Below are 11,895 nucleotides of genomic sequence, written 5' to 3' on the forward strand. Positions count from 1 at the left end.
GTCAACTTCCGACTTCAACTGTAGGTGTGTCCTCAATGGCATCCTATTCCCTAAATAGGGAATAGTGTGCCATTTGGGACTCACATACACACGCCATTTCAAACTATAAAACTAGTATTTAAACAGCTCCAGTCAATGAAAGGGCAGTCATTTATATATTGTTGACCCTATGTACAATTCCATTACATGTAGTGTCTTTGCATAATATAAATAACAACTCAAGGTTGTGTCAAGGTTCATCCTCTGACTTAAATAACCCTCAAGCATTGGGGTGAAAACACAGGGCCTGTATTCAGAGTAATATAATCCATATAAATTTGATTCATTATGATCTAAAAGGAAAAGTCGATTCAAGATTGGCACCCTACTCAGACGCTTTATGAAGACGGATTATACTACCGGGAAACGGAGGTACTTGAGCTATAACATTTGTTTATCGACTTGATGACACTGTTATACTTAGATCAGAAAGACACACATCATTCACACTTTAGCGGAGGTTAAAATACTGCCTCAAAAAGCGTTTCACCCCAATCAGAGTACATATCCAAATAATATACAATAATAAATTGTTTCTCCCTGATGCTAAACTGTATCTGAAAACTAGGCTTGAGTTCCCAACACCCACTCAAATAGGAGGAGAGACAAGTTCATTGCCGGGGAATGGATAGAATCCATCTCGGTTTCTGAAAGTCACACTGTAGCAAAACGGGCGCCTGGGTCATATTCAACAGGGCGGAACGTAGGGAAATGTTTTAAAGCGTATTTTAACTGAAAATGGTTCTTATTGGACTGGCAGTCCCTTCTTGTTTCAGTACGTTTTCTCCCATTTGTTGCCTAATAAATAGGACCCAGTTGTGGGAGCCCTAGTGGGGAGGTCATGGCTTGCTCTATGTGATGTCCTTCTGTCTCGGTGGCCGGTGAATGTTTCTGATGACGCATTTCACCATCCACTCGATGCCTTCGTTAACCCCCTGCCTGAAAGAGAATTCATTATAAGTAAAGAGTACTGCTGTTCTTAAAGCAAGGATGATAAATAGTACATTTGTGAGTGCCTGTACACACACACACACAATGGAGTTCTCTCAGACCAGATGTACAGTGAGGGAAAAAAGTATTTGATCCCCTGCTGATTTTGTACGTTTGCCCACTGATCAGTCTATAATTTTAATGGTAGGTTTACTTGAACAGTGAGAGACAGAATAACAACCAAAAAATCCAGAAAAACGCATGTAAAAATGTTTTATGAATTGATTTGCATTTAATGAGGGAAATAAGTATTTGACCCCCTCTGCAAAACATGACTTAGTACTTGGTGGCAAAACCCTTGTTGGCAATCAGAGGTCAGACGTTTCTTGTAGTTGGCCACCAGGTTTGCACACATCTCAGAAAAACGCATGTCAAAAATGTTATAAATTGATTTGCATTTTAATGAGGGAAATAAGTATTTGACCCCCTCTCAATCAGAAAGATTTCTGGATCCCAGGTGTCTTTTATACAGGTACAGGTAACGAGCTGAGATTAGGGGCACACTCTTAAAGGCAGTGCTCCAAATCTCAGCTTGTTACCTGTATAAAAGACACCTGTCCACAGAAGCATTCAATCAATCAGATTCCAAACTCTCCATCATTGGCCAAGACCAAAGAGCTCTCCAAGGATGTCAGGGACAAGATTGTAGACCTACACAAGGCTGGAATGGGCTACAAGACCATCGCCAAGCAGCTTGGTGAGAAGGTGCCAACAGTTGGTGCGATTATTCACAAATGGAAGAAACACAAAAGACCTGTCAATCTCGCTCGGCCTGGGGCTCCATGCAAGATCTCACCTCGTGGAGTAGCAATGATCATGAGAACGGTGAGGAATCAGCCCAGAACTACATGGGAGGATTTTGTCAATGATCTCAAGGCAGCTGGGACCATAGTCACCAAGAAAACAATTGGTAACATACTATGCCGTGAAGGACTGAAATCCTGCAGCGCCGGCAAGGTCCCCCTGCTCAAGAAAGCACATATACAGGGCCGTCTGAAGTTTGCCAATGAACATCTGAATGATTCAGAGGAGAACTGGGTGAAAGTGTTGTGGTCAGATGAGACCAAAATTGAGCTCTTTGGCATCAACTCAACTCTCCGTGTTTGGAGGAGGAGGAATGCTGCCTATGACCCCAAGAACACCATCCCCACCGTCAAACATGGAGGTGGAAACATTATGCTTTGGGGGTGTTTTTCTGCTAAGGGGACAGGACAACTTCACCGCATCAAAGGGACGATGGACGGGGCCATGTACCATCAAATCTTGGGTGAGAACCTCCTTCCCTCAGCCAGGGCATTGAAAATGGGTTGTGGATGGGTATTCCAGCATGACAATGACCCAAAACACACAGCCAAGGCAACAAAGGAGTGGCTCAAGAAGAAGCACATTAAGGTCCTGGAGTGGCCTAGCCAGTCTCCAGACCTTAATCCCATAGAAAATCTGTGGAGGGAGCTGAAGGTTCGAGTTGCCAAACGTCAGCCTCGAAACCTTAATGACTTGGAGAAGATCTGCAAAGAGGAGTGGTACAAAATCCCTCCTGAGATGTGTGCAAACCTGGTGGCCAACTACAAGAAACGTCTGACCTCTGATTGCCAACAAGGGTTTTGCCACCAAGTACTAAGTCATGTTTTGCAGAGGGGGTCAAATACTTATTTCCCTCATTAAATGCAAATCAATTCATAAAACATTTTTACATGCGTTTTTCTGGATTTTTTGGTTGTTATTCTGTCTCTCACTGTTCAAATAAACCTACCATTAAAATTATAGACTGATCATGTCTGTCAGTGGGCAAACATACAAAATCAGCAGGGGATCAAATACCTTTTTCCCTCACTGTACAACAGAGAGTAAAGTGGAATAGAAAACTCTGTTCTTACCCTGTTAGGGCTGTGCAAGGCTGCACCAGACAATCTCGTTTCCCGATCTTTGGAGCGCAGTCGCTAAAAGCGGTTTTGATGTCTGGCACAGACATACAGTTCTTGGGAAAAAACACAAAGAAATATGCCTAAATGGATACGGTCTTAGAGTTTTTCAAAGAGACAGAATTGACCTGGCAAGGGATAGCTGTATGTGGTGGAAATTGTCAATCACATTTATTTCAAGAGTACAATAACGCTGCATTAAGGTGAACTCTTTCCTAATACTGAGTTGCACCCCCCCCTTTTTCCCTCAGAACTGCCTCAATTCGTCGGGGCATGGCCTCTACAAGGTGTTGAAAGCGTTCCACAGGGACGCTGGCCCATGTTAACTCCAATGCTTCCCACAGTTGTGTCAAGTTGGCTGGATGTCCTTTGGGTGGTGGACCATTCTTGATACAAACCGCTGCGCCTGGCACCTACTACCATGCCCCATTCAAAGGTACTTACATTTTTTGTCTTGCCCATTCACCCTCTGAATGGCACACATACACAATCCATGTCTCAAGGCTTAAAAATCCTTCTTTAATCTGTCTCCTCCCCTTCATCTACACTGATTGAAGTGGATTTAACAAGTGACATCAATAAGGAATCATAGCTTTCACCTGGATTCAACTGGTCAGTCTGTCGTGGAAAGAGCAGGTGTTCTTAATGTTTTGTATACTCAGTGTATAGTATGAGTATAACGTATATTATAACACTTAGTCATCTACGAGTATGCATGAGGGATGGAGGACTACTTTGTTGTGATCATATTAGAGGCCAAACAACTTGTGCTGGCAACAAGCCTTGTCATATTTTGTTTATACAACACATTGTTAGTTTAGATTTATTTTCAAAACAACCCCAGACCCGATTATATAGGCCTACCTCCACATCCTGTTTGTTGGCGAGCACCAGGAGAGGCACACCTTCCAAAACCTCACTGCTGATCATTTTCTCTGGAAAAAGAAAACGGAACTGTCAGTCCAAGCTATGGTTCAATTCTCTACCCTTCTGTTAGGAAGAGTGGATTTGCTGACTCACTCTCATGAGATGCAAAACACAACATCATCACAGTTTCTGCTTTGTACTGCTCCATCTTGAAAACTTGACTGCTGACATGCACAATTAGGGTTGTTGCATTGCATTGGGATTGTATTAACAGTGAACTAATGAACAAAATACTAAAATATTTTGAGTGAACTATCCCTTTAAAGTCTTTAGATTGGTGCAAGCAGGGCCTAGGGAGTTTCCACCATATTTCTCACACCAGTCCATTCCTTTTACATCCATAATGTGGAGTGAAAAAGTGTACATTTCAGGTAGTGAATCAGACTGTAGCCCATTACAGAGATAACGCCATAAGCCCTGTTGACATTTGGCATTCTTCGCTAAATGCTTTAGGCAAACTAGTGAGGAACTCACCGAATGCCTCTTTTGATTCTGCTAGTCGCTCCTCATCGGTGGAGTCTATAACATAGATCACTCCGTGGGACTCGGCGTAGTACTGTGGATTCACAAAACAAACAGAGCCATGTTTCAGTAGTCAACCTCAAATCATTGTACTTGAATGACAAAAACAGACATATGACATCTAGATAGCTATGGTGTGTGTGTATTTTGATATCGGCGCTTCTCACTTTGTCCCATAGCGACTGAAGCTCCTCTTGACCACCAAGGTCCCAGAACATTAGACGAGCTTTGCCCACATCGATTGTGCCGACTGTGTGACGGGAGTAGTCAGAAGAACATTAGAATGGCATGGACTTCTGAAAAGCAATGTGCTACAATTGAATGCAACACAACAATCTCAGTCTTGCTGGTTGGCTATACTTACTGTTAAGTCCAACTGTAGTGGTGATCTTGGACAAATTCATCCCCTTGTAGTTCTTACTGAACTTGGTCTTGGTCTGTTCCAAAAAGGTCTGTGTGTGTAGAAAATACATGACTAAATAAAACAAGCAGCAGTACTTCTTCCAACAGAGACAAACAAGGACAGTGAACAGTGCTCAGCGTGCTCTTCCAACGAGAGAAAACTGCTAAGTGGAACTTGACATTGCTAGTTAGCTATCTGACTGTAATAGCAATGAGACAGACTTACCGTTTTTCCTGCATTGTCCAGTCCTAGGATCAAAATGCAGTATTCGTCTTTCTGGAACACGTATTTGTACAGACCAGATAATAAGGTGTACATCTTCGAATTGTACAAAAATAATACAAAAATAAACACTAGCTGATGAGCAAGGCAAGAGACAACTCACATTTTGGAAAGATCCAGCTGTGTGGCTAGCCACGTTAGCAAGTCAAGTTAGTTAGCTATTTGACTGTGGTTTGAGGCAAGCAAGCTAGCTAAAGTTACCTGTTCGTAATCGATACTAGCTAGCAGACTTACTGCCACCCTATACTAAAGTAAAATATAATTCGCCAATCAAGGCACAAATACCTGGCTAGCTACAGTGCAGTAGCTAGCTAACGTTAGTTAACTGTCTAGCTCAAGCTAGTGCTGAGTGTAAAAAGAGATTTGCGAGCGTACAACCTTCAGCAACCTACTAATTGCATAAGGAAATCAAGCTAAAAAGGACTACCTATGTCGACAAAATGCCATCTGGCTATTTTGACAGAGGGAACTTATTTTATCTCATCTCATTTTGGTGTAAACACTGTGGCCATCTGTATTTAGGAAGTGGCTGTAAAGCAATGCACTGTGGTACTTGAAGTCGTGTTGTGGCAATATGAAGCAAATGAAATTGCAACTGAACGTTATTTCCTAGAACGCATGTAGCTTTAAGACGTGTGCAAAACATTTTGGTAGTTTTTACCATGTTTTTTTTCTTCTGTTTTTAGGGTATGCTATTACTTTGATTTTATTTATGATTTGCTTCAAAATTATATTTAAATTGCACACATTTCTCTCTCTCTCTCTCTCTATCTCTCTCACACACACACAGTCTTTTACAGCTAACCTTGTGGTGACACACAATTCAGTCCCATTCAAAATCCTATTTTCCCTAACCCCTAAACCTAACCCTAACCCGTACTCTTACCCTAACCTTAACCCTAACCTTAACCCAAAAACCTAACCTTAACCCTAAACCTAACCCTAGCTCCTAACCCTAACCCTAAAACTAGCCCTAGCTCCTAACCCTAACCCTAAAACTAACCCTAGCTCCTAACCCTAAACCTAATACTAACCCTAACACTAATTCTGACCTTAACCCTAAACCTCCTAGAAATAGCAGTCAACCTTGCCAGTTGGTCAGATTTTTGTTCGTTTACTGTTCTCGTCTGAAGGATTACTTTATTACTTTATACTATTCCAGGTATTCCTTAAAGAGGTAGGGTTTCAAGTGTCTCCGGAAGGTGGTCAGTGACTCCGCTGTCCTGGCGTCGTGGGGGAGCTTGTTCCACCATTGGAGTGCCAGACAGCAAATAGCTTTGACTGGGCTGAGCGGGAACTGTGCTTTCGTAGAGGTAGGGGAGCTAGCAGGCCAGAGGTGGATGAACGTAGTGCCCTCGTTTGGGTGTAGGGTCTGATCAGAGCCTGAAGGAAAGGAGGTGCTGTTCCCCTCACAGCTCCGTAGGCAAGCACCATGATCTTGTAGTAGATGCGAGCCTCAACTGGAAGCCAGTGGAGTAAGCGGAGGAGCAATGTTTATTCCCCAGATATGAGTGTCTTGTCAAATCATGTCAGTATCATTTGTTTTCATTTATGATCCAGAAAAGGACTCACAAAAGCTATGTCTGTAGTTTGTGTTGCTTTTGTTCTTTTCTTTTTGACCTGAAGTGATGTCATCCTTGCATTCTATGGCCAGAAAATGACATCTTCACCAAAGAGTAGAAATGACAGACAAAATGTAGTGACAGACAAAAATGCTGTTGAGGCTTATTTAATGAAGCCTAAATGGGCATTAATATAACATTTTATGGTTTACATGGAGACCTTTGCCTGTCACCTTTAAGAGTTTCATTCCAAAATGCTATACAGTGCATTCAGAAAGTATTCAGACCCCTTGACTTTTTCCACATTTTGCTTTTTCCACATTTTGTTACGTTACAGCCTTATTCTAAAATTGAATAAATTGTTTTTTTCCTTCATCAATCTACACATAATACCCCTTAATAACAAAGCAAAAACAGGTTTTTAGACATTTTAGCAAATGTATTACAAATACAAAACAGAAACATCACATTTACATAAGTATTCAGACCCTTTACTCAGTACTTTGTTGAAGCACCTTTGGCAGTGATTACAGCCTCGAGTCTTCTTGGGTATGACACTACAAGCTTGGCACACATGTATTTGGGGAGTTTTTCCTATTCTTCTCTGCAGATCCTCTCAAGCTCTGTCAGGTTGGACGGGGAGCGTTGCTGCACAGCTATTTTCAGGTCTCTCCAGAGATGTTTGATTGGGTTCAAGTCTGGGCTCTGGCTGGGCCACTCAAGAACATTCAGAGACTTGTCCCGAAGCCACTCCTGCGTTGTCTTGGCTGTGTGCTTAGGGTCGTTGTCCTGTTGGAAGGTGAACCTTCGCCCCAGTCTGAGGTCCAGAGCACTGTGGAGCAAGTTTTCATCAAGGATCTCTCTGTACTTTGCTGCGTTCATCTTTCTCTCGATCCTGACTAGTCTCCCAGTCCCTGCCGCTGAAAAACATCCCCACAGCATGATGCTGTAGGGATGGTGCCAGGTTTCCTCCAGAAGTGACGCTTGGCATTCAGGCCAAATAGTTCAATCTAGGTTTCATCCGACCAGAGAATCTTGTTTCCCATGGTCTGAGAGTCCTTTAGGTGCCTTTTGGCAAACTCCAAGCGGGCTGTCATGTGCCTTTTACTGAGGAGTGGCTTCCGTCTGGCCACTCTACCATAAAATGCCTGATTGATGGAGTATTGCAGAGATGTTTGGCCTCCAGAGGAACTCTGGAGCTCTGTCAGAGTGACCATTGGGTTCTTGGTCACCTCCCTGACCAAGGCCCTTCTCCCCCGATTGCTCAGTTTGGCCGGGAGGCCAGCTCTAGGAAGAGTCTTGGTGGTTCCAAACTTCTTCCATTTAAGAATGATGGAGGCCACTGTGTTCTTGGGGACCTTCAATTGTGCAGAAATGTTTAGGTACCCTTCCCCAGATCTGTGCCTCGACATGGGGACCTTCAATGCTGCAGAAATGTTTTGGTACCCTTCCCCAGATCTGTGCCTCGACACAATCCTGTCTCGGCGCTCTACGGACAATTTCTTCGATTTCATGGCTTGGTTTTTGCTCTGACATGCACTGTCAACTGTGGGACCTTATATAGACAGGTGTTTGCCTTTACAATTAATGTCCAATCAATTGAATTTACCACAGGTGGACTCCAATCAAGTTGTAGAAACATCTGAAGGATGATCAATGGAAACAGGATTTTTTATTTTTAATAGATTTGCTAACACTTTTTGCTTTGTCATTATGGGGTATTGTGTGTAGATTGATGAGAAAAATGTATAATTCAATCCATTTTAGAATAAGGCTGTAGCGTAACAAAATGTGGAAAATGGGAAGGGGTCTGAATACTTTCCAAATGAACAGTATATACATTTTCCGAAATGTTGGTAAATTAGCTTTTATTGTTTAAAGAAATTGTGAAAGAGATTGGTGTGGTTTTTTTTCACTATCTAATCATGGCATGGGATTGTTCAATGACAGATATGTACAGTGGGGAGAACAAGTATTTGATACACTGCCGATTTTGCAGGTTTTCCTACTTACAAAGCATGTAGAGGTCTGTAATTTTTATAATATGTACACTTCAATTGTGAGAGACGGAATCTAAAACAAAAATAATTAAAAATAATTAATTTGAATTTTATTGCATGACATAAGTATTTGATACATCAGAAAAGCAGAACTTAATATTTGGTACAGAAACCTTTGTTTGCAATTACAGAGATCATACGTTTCCTGTAGGTCTTGACCAGGTTTGCACACACTGCAGCAGGGATTTTGGCCCACTCCTCCATACAGACCTTCTCCAGATCCTTCAGGTTTCGGGGCTGTCGCTGGGCAATACGGACTTTCAGCTCCCTCCAAAGATTTTCTATTGGGTTCAGGTCTGGAGACTGGCTAGGCCACTCCAGGACCTTGAGATGCTTCTTACGGAGCCACTCCTTAGTTGCCCTGACTGTGTGTTTCGGGTCGTTGTCATGCTGGAAGACCCAGCCACGACCCATCTTCAATGCTCTTACTGAGGGAAGGAGGTTGTTGGCCAAGATCTCGCGATACATGGCCCCATCCATCCTCCCCTCAATACGGTGCAGTCGTCCTGTCCCCTTTGCAGAAAAGCATCCCCAAAGAATGATGTTTCCACCTCCATGCTTCACGGTTGGGATGGTGTTCTTGGGAATGTACTCATCCTTCTTCTTCCTCCAAACACAGCGAGTGGAGTTTAGACCAAAAAGCTCTATTTTTGTCTCATCAGACCACATGACCTTCTCCCATTCCTCCTCTGGATCATCCAGATGGTCATTGGCAAACTTCAGACGGGCCTGGACATGCGCTGGCTTGAGCAGGGGGACCTTGCGTGCGCTGCAGGATTTTAATCCATGACGGCGTAGTGTGTTACTAATGGTTTTCTTTGAGACTGTGGTCCCAGCTCTCTTCAGGTCATTGACCAGGTCCTGCCGTGTAGTTCTGGGCTGATCTCTCACCTTCCTCATGATCATTGATGCCCCACGAGGTGAGATCTTGCATGGAGCCCCAGTCCGAGGGTGATTGACCGTCATCTTGAACTTCTTCCATTTTCTAATAATCGCGCCAACAGTTGTTGCCTTCTCACCAAGCTGCTTGCCTATTGTCCTGTAGCCCATCCCAGCCTTGTGCAGGTCTACAATTGTGTCCCTGATGTCCTTACACAGCTCTCTGGTCTTGGCCATTGTGGAGAGGTTGGAGTCTGTTTGATTGAGTGTGTGGACAGGTGTCTTTTATACAGGTAATTAGTTCAAACAGGTGCAGTTAATACAGGTAATGAGTGGAGAACAGGAGGGCTTCTTAAAGAAAAACTAACAGGTCTGTGTGAGCCGGAATTCTTACTGGTTGGTAGGTGATCAAATACTTATGTCATGCAATAAAATGCAAATTAATTACTTAAAAATCATACAATGTGATTTTCTGGATTTTTGTTTTAGATTCCGTCTCTCACAGTTGAAGTGTACCTATGATAAAAATTACAGACCTCTACATGCTTTGTAAGTAGGAAAACCTGCAAAATCGGCAGTGTATCAAATACTTGTTCTCCCCACTGTATATGTTTAAAATCTATCACTTAATGGTTTCATTTCAGAGACAAATAATCATGTATAATCAGAGAAATAAGTAGTACTGCTAGGTTTTACACAGTCACATGTAACATAACTGTACAAATTATACATTTGTGACATCAATATAAAAAAGTACAAAAATATATAATGAAAGTAGGCCTAATATGAGATCTATATGTAAAACATTTACATTTTACATTTAAGTAATTTAGCAGACTCTCTTATCCAGAGCGATTTACAGTAAGTGCATTAATCTTAAACCTCCTAGAGTCGATGTCCGCACCTGTGAACATCTAATTAGCATAAAAACATTAGTATTTTTTACATCCGTCTGCTAGAGATATATATATTTTCATGGGCTGCTTATCAATCCGCTGATGTCAGCCTTCCGCATCTGTGGTGGAAGGTGGCAGAGCTACAGCAGTGTTTGTAAGACCAGGAGACATCCCAAAAATGTAGCATCCGAATGGTTTGGGATACAAACTAATATGACCCCTCTATGGAAAGATGAGACTCTCACGAACACGATGTTGTTCTCTGTTCGTTTTGCTCTATGACCCCCACAAGCGTAACGGGACTCGTCTGAAGTCGGTACCTCCGATGTGCCAGCTTCTGTATGTAGCGTCTACACACTAATATGACCCTCTATAGAAAGATGAGACTCTCACAAACACAATGTGTTCACGAACACAAGTGTCACGGTACTCGTCTGAAAGTGACCCGGTACCGGGCCGAAAAATGAATGAAGTAAATAGGGCGTTTCCACATCAAAGGTATACGGGTCATTCCATATTAATAAAAAATATAAATAAAATGATGAGCTTCTTTATACTGTATCTCTCTGATATAGGACAGACACTTCAAAACAAACTTCCTTTTGATTAATTGTTTTACTATCTGTTTTCCCTGAATGAATCTGTTATTCAATGCATTTTTTTAAATGGACTAATAGCAGTAAGGCCAAATTCAATGTTTCATCAAATAATGTTTTTATATATACAGTGAGGGAAAAAAGTATTTGATCCCCTGCTGATTTTGTATGTTTGCCCACTGACAAAGACATGATCATTCTATAATTTTAATGGTATGTTTATTTGAACAGTGAGAGACAGAATAAAATAAAATAAAATCCAGAAAAACGCATGTTAAAAATGTTATAAATTGATTTGCATTTTAATGAGGGAAATAAGTATTTGACCACTCTGCAAAACATGACTTAGTACTTGGTGCCAAAACCCTTGTTGGCAATCACAGAGGTCAGACATTTCTTGTAGTTGGCCACCAGGTTTGCACACATCTCAGGAGGGATTATGTCCCACTCCTCTTTGCAAATCTTCTCCAAGTCATTAAGGTTTCGAGGCTGATGTTTGGCAACTCGAACCTTCAGCTCCCTCCACATATTTTCTATGGGATTAAGGTCTGGAGACTGGCTAGGCCACTCCAGGACCTTAATATGCTTCTTCTTGAGCCACTCCTTTGTTGCCTTGGCCGTGTGTTTTGGGTCATTGTCATGCTGGAATACCCATCCACGACCCATTTTCAATGCCCTGGCTGAGGGAAGGAGGTTCTCACCCAAGATTTGACGGTACATGGCCTCGTCCATGGTCCCTTTGATGCGGTGAAGTTGTCCTGTCCCCTTAGCAGAAAAACACCCCCAAAGCATAATGTTTCCACCTCCATGTTTGACG

At 42.3% G+C, this 11,895-nt stretch overlaps 1 protein-coding gene across 2 annotated transcripts; it reads right to left on the reverse strand.

Annotated features, from left to right (window-relative positions):
• Positions 1 to 415: 415 nt before the first annotated feature.
• LOC121576021 (ADP-ribosylation factor-related protein 1) lies at positions 416 to 5,632 on the reverse strand. Of its 2 annotated transcripts, XM_041889320.2 has the most exons (8): positions 5,189 to 5,632; positions 5,029 to 5,079; positions 4,765 to 4,852; positions 4,568 to 4,650; positions 4,353 to 4,434; positions 3,816 to 3,886; positions 2,907 to 3,007; positions 416 to 978 (listed from the first exon to the last, which is right to left on the reverse strand). In XM_041889320.2, the coding sequence occupies exons 3-8, from the start codon at positions 4,802 to 4,804 to the stop codon at positions 891 to 893; spliced, it is 465 nt and encodes a 154-aa protein (XP_041745254.1). In that variant the 5' UTR covers positions 4,805 to 4,852; positions 5,029 to 5,079; positions 5,189 to 5,632; the 3' UTR covers positions 416 to 890. The 2 variants fall into 2 exon arrangements, with proteins under 2 accessions (XP_041745254.1, XP_041745253.1); XM_041889319.2 differs by having other exon boundaries at positions 5,029 to 5,632.
• Positions 5,633 to 11,895: the final 6,263 nt, after the last annotated feature.

Source organism: Coregonus clupeaformis, chromosome 10, assembly GCF_020615455.1.
Source record: "Coregonus clupeaformis isolate EN_2021a chromosome 10, ASM2061545v1, whole genome shotgun sequence".
Classification (NCBI taxonomy): domain Eukaryota; kingdom Metazoa; phylum Chordata; class Actinopteri; order Salmoniformes; family Salmonidae; genus Coregonus; species Coregonus clupeaformis.